General features: G+C 38.2%; 1 protein-coding gene across 1 annotated transcript; it reads left to right on the top strand.

Annotated features, from left to right (window-relative positions):
- The first annotated feature begins 5742 nt into the window (after positions 1 to 5742).
- Positions 5743 to 7648, top strand: LOC139031073 (microcephalin-like). Its single transcript, XM_070455194.1, has 2 exons — positions 5743 to 5924; positions 6052 to 7648. The coding sequence occupies exons 1-2, from the start codon at positions 5743 to 5745 to the stop codon at positions 7646 to 7648; spliced, it is 1779 nt and encodes a 592-aa protein (XP_070311295.1).
- The last annotated feature ends 10373 nt before the right edge of the window (positions 7649 to 18021 follow it).

The following is an 18021-nucleotide window of genomic DNA, read 5'->3' as shown; positions in this document are numbered from 1 at the left end:
CCACCATCACACCCTCACTTGGAATGTTCTTAGCCAAACTGTCTACTTCTTCCTGTTTGAGGCCTAAGAAATGGGAGGAGGCAGGGGACTGCGAACTCTCAGGTCTCCCTCTGCCATCAGCATTGCATCACTGAGTGAGTGATCTCACATCACAAATTAATACAGGGGTCTGTCTTGGGATCATTTCCTTTCAGAGTTCCTAAAACTGAGTTAGGCGTTAAGTCTCTGATTCTATCTCTTGCATCACCATCGCTTGTCTAATAACCCTATTCTTCTGTCTTATATGGAGCAAAATTGTCTTCTGGCCTTTTTCTACCTATCCCCCGCTTGCTTTTCCACAATCCCACAGGTCAGCCTACTGCCCTTGAAACAAATTTTTCAACTAGTCTCTTTACACTCAGAGAGATATGAAAAATGAGGGAGAAATTTCTTTGGATGATATCCTAGCTTGAAAATATTGTTTTCAGCCTTATAATCCAAATCTGAATATGATAATCACATTTTACTTATTATTTTTCTCTATTTATTTTACCAAGTCCCTGTTTCTACCTTGGCAGATGAGTACCTCAAGTATACTAGGATGAAAGTCTTTTGCATATGAAGGAACAAAAGAGAAAAAACTTTTCTATCATAGCAAAATATAAAACTATTACTCCCTTACTCTTGTTTATTACAATAGTGTTTTGAGCACTATTTGTTATGTACAGCAAGGTAAGCACTAGCCCAGTATTTCATTGTGGTAATCTGCAGCCTTGTATCAATTTTTGCTACAATGATTTATGAGAAGACAACAAAAGGTTGTTGTTTTTATTTGTCTTTTTTATTAGCACAACATAACAGTTTTTAATAGTAGAATTCTTCACCCATAACCAAATATCTTACAAGATTATTTTTCCTAAACTTGTATAGCCAGCATATTGAAAAGTAATGACAAAAAAACACAACTGTGGAAATTTTAGAGGTGACACAGACCCAAGACAAAATCAAATTTAATCTCCCTCCCAAATATTTATTTGTTGTTGTGTAAACAGCGAGAAAAAGTCCAACTTTCTGGGTTGTTAGCCAGGATCTTTTTAATGTAAGCCTAGAGAATGTTAACTGATCAACCAGCTATACTGAATTTGAGATTCCCTTTGATATTTTACTATAAATATAGACTGCATTGAGTATGTGATGGATGCACTTAAGATTAATTGAAGGAAAAAGGAAAAATAATATAAAGTTGCATTGAAAGGAATGCATTTCCCTTGTCTAAGAATACCTTTGTATTTACTAATGATAGTGAAGGAAAAATTTTAGTTGTACCAGTTCAGCATTTAAACAAAATGTCATTTTGTAAAATATGTGATCACTAATCATTCTGAATGAACAAAGGACACAATTCAAGAAAGAGTCCTACTCACTGGAAGGTGAAGAAGGGCTAGAATAGTAAGAAAAGATAATCATACATCACAGGTTGATATACCATATTTTCCATAAAAGAAATAACAAGAAGTCATTTTCCATTTTCTTATAAAATGTAAAAGAAGTACTATAACAAAACTCTTTACAGTCTTTGCCAAAGTCAAGATTACAAATCACAAATATAAAAAACAATTTGTTTAAAATTTATAGAGATTTTTAAAAAAACTCTTTAATATTGCTTTCAATGGAAAACAGCTAAAGTATATGAAAATATGTCACGGTTACCTCTCCAGGCATATATCCATGTTACATACTACATTTTTTATATACCTGAATATGGATTATGTAATAACAACTAACACAAAATTTGCCAATCTCATTGATCAGGTTAACCAAGCTATGTAATCAATTTGTAAATGCATGCATGCTAAGTTGCTTCAGTCATGTCCAACTTTTTTTGACCCTATAGACCACAGCCCACCAGGCTCCTCTGTCCATGAGATTCTCCAGGCAAAAATACTGGCGTGGTTTGCCATTTCCTTCTGCAGGGAATCTTCCTGATTCAGGAGTATTTGTCATAATTGGCACTAAAGGTTGGTCTGGATGTATGCCCTTAGGGAGTGTACAAACAGTAGCATTGCAAAGTAATAAATATATTGAGCAGTTAATCATTTAAACTGAAGATCTACTTAAAATGTACTCTTCAAAATCTCAGTTACAGGGCTAAGAAAGTAATTTGCATTAGCCTAAAACTTCACCAAAACCAAACTGGTAACCAAGGCATTTTTAAAAAATAAAAGAAAGTGTATCAAATCATCATATTGTACACTTCAAACATTAGAATTTTGTCAAATACATCCCAATAAAGCTAGGGAAAATAATATTAAAGCAAGTACTAGGCACCCTAAGCTGCCATATGAACAAAGCGCTGGGCACGGGGAGCTGTGAGGCTCTCAGGAACGGGTCCTGCATGCATTTCAACAAGATGCCATGTTATATTATTTTCCTCCCTAAAGACATAAAATATTACATAAGAATACAAAAAAACAGCACCTGCTTTCTGCTAGACTCCTACTTGTAATAAATCTGAATCTGACAGATGAAGACTAAGGACAAGTGTAAAGTCTCCGGGAAATATGAACCACCAGATGTGCTGTTTGCCAACTCTTCAGTCCCACGAACCTACTTTTTAACTGTTGACGTTACCATCCCATGAAAATAATGGCTCACTAAGCATCTGTTTGGAAATTAAACTTATGATCATACAAGTATTGTTTATTCAAACCTTCTAAATTTTGAGAAATCAACAGTCATCTGACAACTGTTCAAATATAACTGCATATTATCACCATACAGAGCTCTTAGATATAAGATTAAAAAAGACAGATTTCTGATACTGTAGATGTGATCCTGGAAAGATTTAATTCTTGAATATTCCTGTTACTTAAATATCACTGATTGGTTCTTAAACCTTCAATTTGTTGTTATATTCCTAGTTTTCCATTTGCAAATCCATTTTTGGTAATAGAACTAAAAATTCTGATAGAGTAGTAATGTAACCTGAAAGATGGTACTGTTTGGAACTTCCCAGGAAAACAAATACTGAAAGGTTTGCTGATACTGCTATTCAGTCCTTTATTTTTTTCTTATGAGATGATGCAAACAGATGCAGAATCAAAGAAGAGTTAATACTTTTGGGTCTTTATTAAGAATGTCTAAAATAGTTATATATTCTGTATTGACTGCAGAAATGGTGTAATCAATTTGTATCTCTATATTTATATTGAAAAAAAGACTTCCCTAATGTTACACGATGGAGTGGTGAACATGAACCTCTGAGAGAGACATAACTACTTCCATATGCAACACATACTTGGTTAGGAAATGTAATCTTTCTATGCACATTTATCAAGACCACAGCCTTCTATCAACTAGCTCCTGTATTCTTCCAAGCTCAGCTCTCATTGCCACCCAACATGCCCATTGTCTTCTACTTACCATCCAACTAGAAGGAAAGAGTGGCTACTGAATGTGATGGACGAGGGCTTGGCCTATGGCTGGTAGGCATGTTATACTTGTGGTAATTTGCTTGCCCTCATTTACTCTTGGGAATAAATGCTAGAGAATGAAAGGACATTGTGCCTATATGTTTTAGCCTATGGTTTAGCCTTTCACGAAACTTGGCTGGAATTCCATTTTCCTAAAATTCTCACATCCTCAGAAGACAGTAACAGAGGATGAGATGGTTGGCTGGCATCACTGACTCGATGGACATGAATTTGAGCAAACTCTGGGAGATAATGAAGGACAAGGGAAGCCTGGCATGCTGCAGTCCTTGGGGTCGCAAAGCGTCAGACACAACTGTGTGACTGAGCAACAACATTAGTATTTTCAGCTGTTCTGGCAGCATTTGACACTTAGACATGGTAGATTAATTAGTATAGATTAGTATATGAAACAGGATTAACAACAAGACTACCGACTAAATGATTATGCATGATTAAAATATGTCACATACTGTTCTAAGGCCTTTAGATTTATTTTTTATAATGAATCTGTACAATGGGTACTATTTTCATCTAAAATAGGAGGAAACAGACATAACTGATTTAACAAGTATATTATTTTAATCAAGGATATACTGTTCAAAAGTAAAAATATACAGATACTACCTCAGATCTTTTCAACAAATCAAATCCAGCTTTTAATCATTTTACTATACAGTCATCCCTACTTTTGGAGAAGGCAAAGGCAACCCACTCCAGTACTCCTGCCTGGAAAATCCCATGGACGGAGGAGCCTGGTAGGCTGCAGTCCACGGGGTTGCTTAGACTCAGACCGACTGAGACTGAGCGACTTCACTTTCACTTTTCACTTTCATGCATTGGAGAAGGAAATGGCAACCCACTCCAGTGTTCTTGCCTGGAGAATCCCAGGGACAGAGGAGCCTGGTGGGCTGCCATCTATGGGGTCGCACAGAGTCGGACACGACTGAAGCACCTTAGCAGCAGCAGCAGCATCCCCACTTTTAACCTGCAACTCAAGTCTAGCATATTAGAATTGCATTTTTTAATGCTTATAAAACTTGCCAGTTGCTAGCTAGTACCATTTTAGTATTTCAGCAAGCTTTTAATATCTTAAGGATTATATTTTCATTTTTAATTGTATGAATTTTTCTTTATTCCTTTCTATAAAAGAAGTATATTGTTCCATTATTACTATGACCTAGTAAATCTTTTAGCTGATGCCTTTTATAGTTGCTTTTATTTTTTAATTATTTTTATATTTAATGACAATTTATTTTCACTTTTTAGAATTATATTATCATTCCTGATGATTTTAGATAACTTGTCTATCAAGTAAAAGGCACACTAAAAAAGGAAATGACTTTATCAATGCTACTATTCAATCAGTAGCTACTAATCCCAAGCAATCTAATATTAATTATTTTAGCTTTATAAATTCTTTAACAAAAATGTTCATCATCTGTTGAATTCTTAACAGTATTAAGTATACTAAAGGGCTTTATCTGCATTGAATCCATTACTTAAAATTATAAAGCAATTAAGTATTAGCAACCTATATTTCATGTAAGGAAAATAAGGATCACAGAATTTAGGTAACAAATCCAAAGTCACTCAGTCACTGAAGACTCAACATGGAATTGAACCCAGATGTATACTTGACTAAAAAATATATATCCTTACCAATACATGAAACTATCGTACTTGTATCACAATAGAAAATGTTTTCTATAATAAATGGAAGGATTCTAACCTTTAGACTAAGAAGTTTCAAAATTCCATAAAGCTCTGGGTCACTTCCTAGAAATCATTCTCATATCCAATATAACTGACATCTTCAATTTAGTCCTGAATATTTTTTTAAAAATTATGCTGTTACAGAATATGACCAAAAGTATTCAAAGGTAGTATAATGCATGCAATAATGCATTCTTTTTCAAAAGGTAACTAAAGGACAATAGACCCTAACTTATATCCAGATTAGGAAAATGTAAGAACAACCTTGACTTCAGCAGTTCAAAGACTGGCTAAGGCTTCCTGGACACTTCATTCTTCCCTTTGGCACCTGAACTATTTGAAGACCCAGGTCACAAAACAATAACAAAGTGAAAGCCATCAAAAATTTCCTGAATTTCACAAACCACAAGAAAAAATCCCATGACAGAGTAAGAAATATTGGAGAAGTAATCTATTTTGTATCATATAAAATCAAACTGCTCTGATGTTCTTGTTCATGGAATTGCCCTGGCACTTACAAATGAATGCTAAATATAAGAATGTTTGTGCAGACGCTTGCGCGTCCCCGCTGCCCGTCATGGCGGCCCCCGGGAACCTCCGGGGCCCGGTCCTAAAAGATGTTGTGGCGTATGTTGAAGTGTGGTCAGCCAATGGGACAGAAAATTACTCCAAGACCTTTAGGAGTCAACTCGTGGGTTTGGGGGCGAAGGTTTCAAAAACTTTTAACAAACAAGTAACTCATGTGGTGTTCAAAGACGGGTACCAGAGCACCTGGGAAAAAGCACAGAAGAGAGGTGTGAAGCTCGTCTCAGTGCTTTGGGTTGAAAAGTGGGGAGTTGGTGTCATTGTACTTTGCTGAAGAAAAGCAGAAATCCAGCTGATGCAGGGTAGCTGGGGCGCACATTGACGAGTCGCTGTTCCCTGCAGCCAGCACCAACCAGCACCTACCAGGCCTGCTTAGAAAAAAGCGCAAGTGTATGCAGCCCAAAGATTTTATTCCCAAGACACCAGAAAATGATAAAAGGCTTCAAAAGAAATTTGAGAAAATGGCTAAAGAGCTGCAGCAGCAGAAAACCGCTCTGGGCACCAATGTTCCTGTCCTCTTATTTGAATCTAATGGCTCGTTGGTATACAGCCCGACCGGTAAAGTCCACAGGGGCCACCACAGCGCAATGAAGAGGCTGCAGGAGACGAAGGAGAAACGGGAAAACCTTTCCCCCACCTCCTCCCAGATGACTGAACAGCCTGATGATAACACTGTGAACTCTCTGTGTGAAGCATCTTTGAAGCTTTCACATGATACTTTGTGTTCAGATAACTCTTCTGCCGGTGGTCTGCCCATGTCTGCTGACGATCCTTGTGGAGGCTCTGCAAGTGGGACCCGGGAGAGGAAACGGGGCGAGTTCATCACTGAGAGGGAAAGTGATCTGTGCGCTGCGTCGCCGGTGTTGCAGACAGGCCGTGGCAGCCCCTCAGCAGCTCCCCGTCCCCTGGGTCTCTGGACTCCTCCCAGATCCACCAGCAGTCCTCCCAAGGCAGAGACCCCCCAGCAGAGCCGGGCTGCAGATGGGGTTGTCACCCCCGTCTCGAAGCCACCGCGGCCGGCGGCCCAGGGGCTGTCTGACGGGAAGAGGCGTTTGTCTCCTGTGTCCTCTGCTACGAAAGGCCGCCCCGAGGGCCGTGCACAAGCCCTGGGCTCCTCCGTCAAGAGAAGGAAGACCCCGGAGAACTGGCCAGCCTCAGAGGAGGGGCGGAAGAGGAGGCGGTCCCTCCGGCAGTGCCTAGTAGCCTGCCTGCGGCTGTGGGAGGCGGAGAGCGGTCTGTGCTCTGTGCGGAGGCCCGCTGTCAAGAGTCTGGCCCTCGAGGAGTCCTCGTACGATGATTACTTTTCTCCTGACAATCTCAAGGAGAGGGTCTCGGAGGGGCTTCTTGGGGAGCAGCTGCCCTCCAGCCCCCCTCCGCTCCGAGGCCAGAGGAGCCTTTCCAAGACCGAGAGGACCAGCCTCCTGGACAGGGCTGACCTCTCCCTCATTGGCAGAGGCCCCAGACCCGCCGTCGGCACCTGCTCCACGGCGAAGCCCGGCCCCTGCCTGGAGAGGCCTGCGCTCTCCGGGGCAGACGCGGGGCTGGGCGGCGGGACCTCGGGGGGCATGCCTGCTGCTGACGGGACCCCCGGGCCCTGTGCCCAGGCCGAGGCCCAGGGTGGGGGCGATGCCCGCCCCGCTGCGGGTGACGTTCCGCACGCCCCCAGCGGACTCATCCCCCAGACGGAACCACAGGGAGACCCCAGCCCTCTGAAAGGAAGCAGGGAGGAGAGGAAAGAATGCACTGACACCCAGAGCATGCAGAAAGAAGGCCCTTCTCTCGAAACGACGGAGTCTGCTGAAGCGCACAGTGAGGGTGAACTGAACTCTGTAGGTGACTGTGCTGAGGGAAGATCCACGGAGAGGAAAGCGCCAGCCCAAGGAAGAGAAAGTACGTGAGCCTCCTTTTACAGGTCTCTGTGCTCTGAGAATGTGCAACAGGGCGTCCGTCAGCCACACCTAACACAGCTTTTTCATAAGCAAAATATTTATTTTTTCCCTTTTTAAAAAAACTTTGAAGAACGTATATTTGATAGTTACAATGGTAAATTCATTATTCCTGAGGAATAGACAGCCTACTGCCCTAAGGAGGTTCTAGTTTCCTTGCTTAAGCCTGTTGTTATGAATACATTTCTCTAAGTCCTATAGGTGCTGTCTTTTGTGAAGAATGGCCTAGAGAGGGTGTTTGTCCTGGTTTCACTGTAGCCTCTCACTGCAGCATCACTGAACAAAGATGCACACTAGTGGAGAGCTTTTAAAATGATCTGTTTATAACAGGTAGGCTGTTTACTTTAAAAGGGAAATTAAGGCAGTGTAAATCATGCATCTGTTTATAACAGTGAAGCTGTTTATTTTAGAAGGGAAATTATGGCAGTGTAAATCATGCATTTTGTCAAGAAAAGACAAAAGCATAAATGTGAAAGTAAGTTATCAATATTTATTTTTGAAAAAACTATCTGGTGTTAGTTCTGAAGAAATATTTTTTTAAAATACTTTAAGCAAGTAGTTCATTGTAATAGACCTTTTTAGACTTCTTTTTATTTGCTTTAAGTGTATAATTTAAATAGATTTATTCCTATCTAATTAAAACCATGGTAGCAGATTATGTCATTATAGCAAAAGTAACAACAGTAGAAAACCTTTTTGACTTTCTGATTATATGCACAAATAGGTTTCAGCAGTCAAAAATGAAAAATCATGAACTTAAATCATCTCCACCTAAAGCCTGGGTTAAAATTTCAGTGAGGCCAAGTTTATTCTTCATTATTTTGTTAAATCCTGATATCATCTTAACCTTCATCTTTTTTTTTTTCGCCCGTCTTAACCTTTTTAAAATGGAGAAGTCATAGGGATTGAAATGGACATAGTTGTATTGCATATTTTTCCCTTGGGTTTAGACTCCTCAGAATTATCTCAGAGAATTTAGTCTGTGTATTATTAACGTTTTTATATCTGAGCTTTCTCATCTATATAAAACTTTATTAAATATTTATAAAATACATAAAATTTGACAACCTTTATTTTATGTTCCTTTATGGTTGGTATGTGCTTTCAAAATATTTGCTTTAAAATGATGTCAGATCTAAGTTAATAGAAAACAGTGGGTATACAGAGTTGTAGTAATTAAGAAGATCCTGATCTTGAACCTTACATTCTCATTCTCTGTTTTCATCGCAGCTTTTGAATAATACTTAATGATGTGCAAACATAAATCAAGTAAAAATAAAAATCTGCTCTCAGGTAGTGTGAAGCACACTATGGCCCAATACTGTGAGCAATGATTGTCCTCCTCTGGGACTCACCCCGCATCCAGGGCCCTGTGGGGTCTGGGGTCATGGGGTGTCAGAAGGACCCCAGAATAACTCAGTCTGACTCAGAGATGGGGTCAGATATTCTCAGTGCACTAATGTCAGGACATCTAGATGCCCCTTGTTTTATGTCATTTCAGTAGACAGAAAATCACTGAATTTAGGGCAGGAAAAGACCTAACTATCTTGTAACCTCACCATATCCGCTTGTTTTGTTATGTAAACTCAGGACCCACCAATGTTTTAGGAGGTCCGTAGTCGGCCCGCCTGGAAGGTCCCCTCTTTGGGAAGCCAGCACAGGTAAATGCACTTTGCCTGCAGCTGTCTTAGACGTCGAGAGACGCTGAAACTGCGGGCAGCAGAGCCCAGTCTGTACATTAAGCTGTGCCTATCCACAATGATGTTGAAATAAAAGTCTTTTTCCAATTTAAAAAAAAAAAAATGTTTGTGCAATAGTTGTCCAGATTAACTTGAAAGCAATATAATATTTCCATTTTTCTTACTAAATTTTAAAATATTTCTTAATCTTATCTATTTCTATGTCTATAACTATAAAAGGTAATAAATCGATAGACTCATAAAGAAATAGAAACAGTTGCTCAGTTAAACCCAGCGACTTCCCTGACAGTCTAGTAGTTAAGACTCCATGTTCCCAATGCAAGGGGGACAGACTCAAGCCCTGGTTGAGGAACTAAGATCCCTCATGCTGTAAGCTGAGGCCTAAAAAAAAAAAGAAATCCTAATAGACTACTTTCCAATTCTGTTTAAAAAATATATACCTGCTATGAATCTGTTGGAATGACTAAAATCTAAAAATGGGCACTATTGTTTGTAGATGGGTAGAAATGGTAGTTAGAGATTTTGAAAGGTCTCTTCTTGAGTTTTCTCACAAAAATAGGAAAGATGGTCGGTTGGTCACCTGAGAGTGAAGAATAAGAAGAAAGAGAAGAGAGTTGTTACATTTTAGGAAGTAGTATGGACTGGGAGAGAGTATGGACTAAATATAATGATTGTCAGGCATCAATCACTAACAGTCCACTTAAGGTCCTCCTACACAGGTGCTGGCAAAGAGAAGAAAAGTTGAGGAAAATGAAGTGAGAGACAGGCAAGAAAGTTGAAGGTGAAAGCAAGAGAGTTAATTTAATGATCAACTAAGAAGTGTAAGCTGGTAAAACAAGAAAAAGAGGAGAGTAGAGAAAAACAAGGGTACCATAAGATCACGTCAAAGGGGCTAAAGAATTGGATTTACTAAACCAGAGAATCTGAGATGAAGAAACAAAAGTGGTTGTCAGGGGGATGCTTTAAATTGAGATTTTTGATGATGTTATAGATATCAATCCTGATAAGTCTAAGGTATAATCAACAGGGTGAAAAGCTAGGTGGGATGAACAAGGAGTTCAAGGAGCTGAGAAGCAAATGTTTTGGAAGTATCAGCCACATGGACACTGAGGCCATCAAGATGTGGTTTTAAGATGATACAAATCCGATACAAAAGCCTTCAAGACGTAGGATCAGTGGAAGTGGGGATTATTAACCCACTGGTAGCTAATTATTGCAACAATGAAGGTAATGCATACCACTGTCTGGTACATAAAATTCAAAGTTAAAAGGTCTTAGAGAAAAGCAAGAGAGAATGAATGGTTAAGAGCCAAAGATGGCAACTCAAATCAAGGAGGACATGCATTTCAGTTCCAGGCTCAGAGGGATGAGAAAGGCCTTTAGAAGAAGAGTGTTCTCAGGAGACATTTAAATTTCTGTTAGAGCAAGAAATAAAAGAAACATTCTGAAAAGCTTGAAAATATGAGGATTTTTTTTTCAGTTACGTACTGTGTGTTCCAGAAGACTCGTGGAAGGCTCTCAGAAGGCAGGGATGGCTAAGAGATGAAGAGACAATTGGAAGTGTATAGTCTCCAGTGATACCAAGCATAGAAGAGAGGGATGACCTGGGAGCCTGGGCTTCTTGTGGTCACTTGTGTATCAGGACAGAAACCCAAGGATACTACGTCTCAAGACACAAAGTGGACGCAAGGCCATGATTCTCGGAGAAAAATTTGGGATGAGCGCAGACCTCACCTGCCTTCTTCCAGTAGGAAAAGTACTGACTAGGGAAGGGTTCACAGCATTCTGTTACTTTATTTTTTGTGTGTGTCTAAATTTATTTTTTTTCATTTATTAGTTGGAGGCTAATTACTTTACAATATTGTAGTGGTTTTTGCCATACACTGACATGAATCAGCCATGGATTTACATGTGTTCCCCATCCCAATCCCCCCTCTCACCTCCCTCCCCATCCCATCCGTCTGGGTCTTCCCAGTGCACCAGCCCTGAGCACTTGTCTCATGCATCCAGCCTGGGCTGGTGATCTGTTTCACCCTTGACAGTATACTTGTTTCAATAAGCACAGATGTAAACAGTAGTAGACAAATGAACTCCGTTTTTCATTGCCTCTAGAAATTCATTTAAAAGTCTATGGAGTGACTGATACGGTTCACTACACTAAAATCGTAATGTTAGTCATACATGTCTCAGAGGGTGAATATAATTTAGAAAATGTTGACATGGAATTTGCATATAGACAGTGTTTGGATACTAACTATATTTAATTCATTCACTTTACTTATGGCAAGATTATGATTATTCTTGCACATATTGAACACAAAGTACCAACCAGTCTCTTTTTCTTATTTTGCATTACTACAAATGTTGGAGAAATATTTTTCAATATACTTATCCAAGCATCATATTAAAAGTAAAATAAAAATGTATGATAAATTTAATGGTTTTATCTTGATGTAAAAATTTCTAATATATGACCACTGCAAACTTTGGGAACACTGATGCCCTCAAATGTTAAGGAAAGTACCAGGAAGAGGTTCACAGTAACAACCTGAGAGGAAAACAACTACATTAAACAGGAATGCCTCGTCGTGGCATTTTTTTCCTCTACAAAACTGTACAACTCATTCATTTTCACTCAAGTAATGAGTAAGTTATTCATGAAAAGGGACTTAAAACTCACTTCAAGCAGAATATCTGGCAAATAAATTATAGGCAAACTACAGCTAGATCACAAGGATGATTAGATTAGCTGTGCAGTTAGTTATGAATTCCAAAGGTGAGAAATATATGCAAAGTAACCACCTCTTGATGTTATTAGTTTTATTCCACATCAATGGGGGTTGGGGTTCACAGTCCCAACAGAATATCTCTTGGGTTGTGAAAATGTATAAGATTTACACTTTCTCAAGTATTGCCTTTCTGGAGCAGTATCAGAGATCACAAGCATCAAAAGTCAGCCTGCTGGGAGAGCATTACAGAATCTTTGCAGCCTATCCACTGGATATGTTATTTATATAGAAAAAATATTTGGCTTTCTGTTTATTTGAGAATACTGTCACTTCTCCAATGTTCTTCTGACTTCTTTTCCCACCACTTAACTTGGTCACCCTCAAATAAATCTAATAGAAAGAGTTGTAACTCCTCCTGGGACAATGAGTTTATAATATACATGCAGAACCATCCACAAGAAGTGTATGATGCCTGCTATTTAGGAACAAGCCAATGATGATAATAAAATCATTAATTCTGTCAATATAAATGGTAATAGAAAAGGAAAATTGGATCCATGCCTGGTATCACATTTTCTCCGATAGGAAATTAAAGAAGAGAAATTGAACTTGACAAATCGTAACATTTATAGACCAACATCAAAATTGTAGTCTAGAGAACACAATAAATGGCAGAATGCTTCTTAATTAAACTGTGCTTTTGTTAGGTCAGGATGAATACCTTCTGCCTGGCCAACAAAGTGATCCACAGTCTCCCAGAGGGATTCTTTAAAAATATAGTACAAAATAAAGGCCATAACGTTAGCAAAAATCAAGCTGACAAGCCTGCACTAATTATCTTTGGTATTACAACACTGCTAATGAAGCTGCAGTCTGAAAATAATAGAGGTGAACTCATTAGCAGTGCCTTGAACTAATGTTTGTAAAGGGAGTATTTATTGTCTACTAGTTCTTACATAGCCCAACATTTCACAGCAGCATATTAAACAGGAACTAACTTGATTTGTGAGCATTTTTTAACCTCTTGGTATAAATGACTTCATTTAGGAGGGAAGCAATTTTAAATATATTGGAAAGTATATGATTTAAAAGATCAGGCAACTAATGAAAGGACTATGCTTAAAATTTTTCACTTTTGAGAAAAAACCTGAAAGTACCTCTAAAGTGAGCCTTGGAATCTTCCCATTAAATTTTACCTATATAAATTTTTTAAGAGTCTAATAAATTTAAGAATACATTTTAGCTTTTTCTATATTTTCATTACACCTAGTAGAAATTTAATCTTGTTTTAATAACACTAATAGAAATAACTTCTACTGTTTATAAAAAAAAAAGCTTGTGATTTTGTGTTTGGAGACTACCAATAGGATATTCAGTATGAGTAGGTTTTGGTTGGTTATTTTTAGTTTGCTTGTTTATTTAAGTGTAGGGGGCATAACTAAATTACTTAGGGATACAGTCTTTTATTTGGTAACATCTATTTCAGTTCCTTCTTCCTTCACTTTGCCTATCCTATATAGCTACAGTGTGTAAGATAAAGAACTTGTATAAAGGTCAACAAGAAAGCTTCATCACCCCTGAAGAGACACCATTTGCAACAACTATGTAATGACGCTCTTAATAATTTACTTCACAAATAGTTAATGTGTAATGTTCTTTATTTTCCTCTAGTACATCCCTTAAGGTTTTTATTGTAGTAATTTCTGTAGAAATTCTATTCAGTCAATTTTCATTTTATTGAAACTAATTTTAACTATGTGATTAAATGAAGCTATGAATATTCTCTATCTGAAATTGCATTTCAATGCCTATTTTTTTACAGTACATTTTTGTGAGAAACATTTAAAGGCTTTAATGTCATAACATGCTTTGGAAAAGAAAAACACATTTGTAATCATTACCCTAAGCATAGTATTTCTTCAATTTCTATATATTTTTTACAAAGAAAATTAAAGTATTTTTAAACAAATAATATGATTCATACTACATGGGTATTTAAGAAAATTAGCTATAATAGTAATAAGTAGTAAGCATTCTCAAAACTGTCATCAAGTTATATCATTTAACCTATGCCCACTTTAAATATGTCAATCTCCACTTAGCCATTTAATATCTAAGACAAATGCTAACGTGCATTTACATCAGTAAACAAAACAAACATGAGTACATAGCCTTATATAAAATTTATGTAAAATAGAAGAAATTTAATCACACATTTCAGAGCATAGTATGTTTATAATGTGGAGTTTTGTCACTAAATCATGACTGACTCCTGCAGTCCCATGGCCTATAGCCTGCCAGGTTCCTCTGACCATGGGATTTTCTATCCAAGAACACTGGAGTGAATTGCCATTTCCTTCTCCAGAGGATTTTCCCAATCCAGGCATGAGACTGGTGTCTCCTGCGACTGAGTACTGAATTCTTGTGCATGCTGTATCTATGCACATGTATATGAACTTGAGAACTTTATAGGTTGGTAGTTATAAAATTAAGATTACAGAGTAGAATTAGTGTATCTGACGAACTGATATGGGACCTGTGCCCTTGGGAGGGAATTGTGAAAGAAGAAATGTTCCCTCACCCTGTGACCCCCCCTTCACTTAAGGGGGTATAATCTGGGACAAAAGGGGGGCTTTAGAGATTTGTAGGAGAGCACCACAGCTGGTGTGTGGAAGGCAGAAGAAAGAAAGACCAGCACAGAGGTCCTGGGAACCTCCCAGAACTCCCCAGTCCAGGACACACATCTGCTGGTGCATGTGGGGGCTGGGTGCTGAAACCAGGGATTCAGCAGATGGGCCTGTGCAGAGGGCGGCTGCTGTTGGCTGAGTGGAGAAAGCCTAGAGGAGCTGGAGAGTGATCCAAAGTGCAACCAGGAATATGAGCAAGGAGGAGCCTGAGTCCACCACTGAAGCCTCACTGCTACAGAGGGATGCTTCCACATGAACCCAGCCTTTCAGGACCACAGTAGACAACTGTTTCTCCTAAATTCACAGAGTCAAAGAAATATAAGTAAAATAAAGAAAAAGAGGATTCCAAGCATGACAGTATGTGAACCATGAAATTCCAGATGCTCAAGCTGGTTTTAGAAAAGGCAGAGGAACCAGAGATCAAATTGCCAACATCCACTGGATCATCATAAAAGCAAGAAGAGTTCCAGAAAAACATCTATTTCTGCTTTATTGACTATGCCAAAGCCTTTGACTATGTGGACCACAACAAACTCTGGAAAATTCTTAAAGAGATGGCAAAACCACACCACCTGACCTGCTTGAGAAATCTGTATGCAGGTCAGAAAGCAATAGTTAGAACTGGACATGAAACAACAGACTGGTTCCAGATACGGAAAGGAGTACGTCAAGGCTGTATACTGTCACCCTGCTTATTTAACTTATACACAGAGTACATCATGAGAAACGCTGGGCTGGATGAAGCACAAGCTGGAATCAAGATTGCCGGGAGAAATATTAATAACCTCAGATATGCAGGTGACACCACTCTTAAGGCAGAAAATGAAGAAGAAATAAAGAGCGTCTTGATGAAAGTGAAAGAGGAGAGTGAAAAAGTTGGCTTAAAACTCAACATTCAGAAAACTAAGATCATGGCATCTGGTCTCATCACTTCATGGCAAATAGATGGTGAAACAATGGAAACACTTCATTTTCTTGGGCTCTAAAATCACTGCAGATGGTGACTGCAGCCATGAAATTAAAAGACACTTGCTCCTTGAGAGAAAGCTTATGACCAAGCTAGACAGCATATTAAAAAGCAGACATTACTTTGCCAACAAATGTCCATTTAGTCAAGGCTATGGATTTTCCAGTGGTCATGTATGGATGTGAGAGTTGGACTATGAAGAAAGCTGAGTGTCAAATAATTGATGCTCTTCAACTGTGGTGTTGGAGACGACTCCTGTGATCCCTTGGACTGCAAGGAGTTCCACCCAGTCTATCCTAAAGGAAATCAGTCCTGAATATTCATTGGAAAGACTGATGCTGAAGCTGAAACTCCAATACTTTGGCCACTTGATGTGAAGAACTGACTCATTTGAAAGACCCTGACACTGGGAAAGACTGAAGGTGGGAGGAGAAGGGGATGACAGAGGATGAGATAGCTGGATGGCATCACTGACTCAACAGACATGAGTTTGAGTAAACTCTGGAAGTTGATGATGAACAGGGAGGCCTGGCGTGCTGCAGTCCATGGGGTCACAAAGAGTCAGACATGACTGAGCAAGTGAACTGAACTGAAGCATGGTAAACCCAAATAGGCATACACCAAGACACATTATAATTAAAATGGCAAAATTAAAATGGTGAAAATTAAAATGGTTACAGAGAGGATGTTAAAGGCAACAAGAGAAAAAACAGATTTAATTACAAGGGTACCCTCATAAGGCTACCAGCTGATTTCTCTACAAAAACTTGATCAGAGGGGCATGGCAAGATGTACTCAAAGTCCTAAAAGGGAAGAACCTGCAACCTAGTATACTCTACCCAGAAGTATTATGATTTAGCAAGTAAGGAGCAATTAAGGACTTCTCAGATAAGCAAAAACTGAAAGAATACAGCAATACTAAACTTACCCTAAAATAAATACTGAAAGGTCTTCTCTAGATAGAAAAGCAGCAAGGATCTACAGGAAAGAGAAAACCACAAATGGCAGTCACTTAAATAAACTAATGGACAGATTTTTTTATTTTTTTCATTTTGTGAAAAATGGTGGGAACTACAATGAATAGTGAAAGGATAAACATGAAGATGTAAAAGAGAACATCAAAATCATAAAATGCAGGGAAAGTAAAAAAAAAATGTCAATTGTTTTTAGAATGTTTCTGAGCCTATATGATTTAAAGCAAGTAGATATAGTAATGGATTAAAATACTTGAAAAACAGGGTAACCACAAATTCACAAAAGATTCACAAAAAGCAAAAAGAGAGAACACAAACATAATAAAAAAGAAAACCATCAAACCACAACAGGAAAAACAGAAAGAAAAAGAATAGAATAAGAAAGAAATACAAAATCAACTGGAAAACCAGGATTAAAATGCCAATTAACACATATCTATCAATACTTACTTTAAATGTCAATGGACTACATGCTACAATCAAAAGAGACAGAATCGCAGATTGGATAATGAAACAATAGCCTACAATATGCTGTCCACAAGAGACCCACTTTAGGGTGAAAGATACACACAGACTGAAAGTGAGGGGATGGAAAGCAATATTTCATATAAATGGAAATGACAAGAAAGAAAGGGTAGCAATATTCATATCAGACAAAAACACATTTTAAAACAAAGGCCATAAAAATAATGAGGGACATTTTAAAATAATGGAAGGATCGAAACAAGAAGAGGGTATTACACTCTTAACATTTATACACCCAATATAGAAGAGCTAAACACATAAAACAAATACTAACAGACATAAAGGGAGAAACTGATGAATACACAATGATAGTAGGAGATTTTAACACTGTACTCACATCAAAGGTCAGATCTTTCAGACAGAAAATCAGTAAAGCAATAGAGATTCTAAACAATACAACAGAATAGTTAGACCTAATTGTTATTTTCAGGACACTGTATCCAAAAAAAAAAAACCCACTAGAAATACACATTTTTTTCAAGCGCACACAAAACATTCTTCAGGATTAACTACACAGCTGTACATAAAACAAGCCTCAACAAATTTAAGAAAGTGGAAAATATTTCAAGCATATTTTCTGACCATAAGAGAATGAAACACAGAATAAAGCACAAAAAGGGAAACAACAACAAAAAATGATCACATATACTAAACAACATGCTATTTTTAAAAAATGGAAATAAAATGAAAGAGGAAATTTAAAAATATCTTGAGACAAATGACAACTGAAACACAATCATAAA

The sequence above is a fragment of the Odocoileus virginianus genome, chromosome 25 (genome assembly GCF_023699985.2).
Source record: "Odocoileus virginianus isolate 20LAN1187 ecotype Illinois chromosome 25, Ovbor_1.2, whole genome shotgun sequence".
Lineage (NCBI taxonomy): Eukaryota > Metazoa > Chordata > Mammalia > Artiodactyla > Cervidae > Odocoileus > Odocoileus virginianus.
This window is presented reverse-complemented; position numbering and strand designations above follow the sequence as displayed.

What these genes read in the sequence shown, in the direction of transcription:
- LOC139031073 (XM_070455194.1), top strand. Translation starts at nt 5,743, where the DNA reads ATGGCGGCCCCCGGGAACCTCCGGGGCCCGGTCCTAAAAGATGTTGTG. An exon ending in CATGTGGTGTTCAAAGACGG is followed by an intron (nt 5,925 to 6,051) that starts GTACCAGAGCAC and finishes CAGCTGATGCAG; the next exon opens with GGTAGCTGGGGCGCACATTG.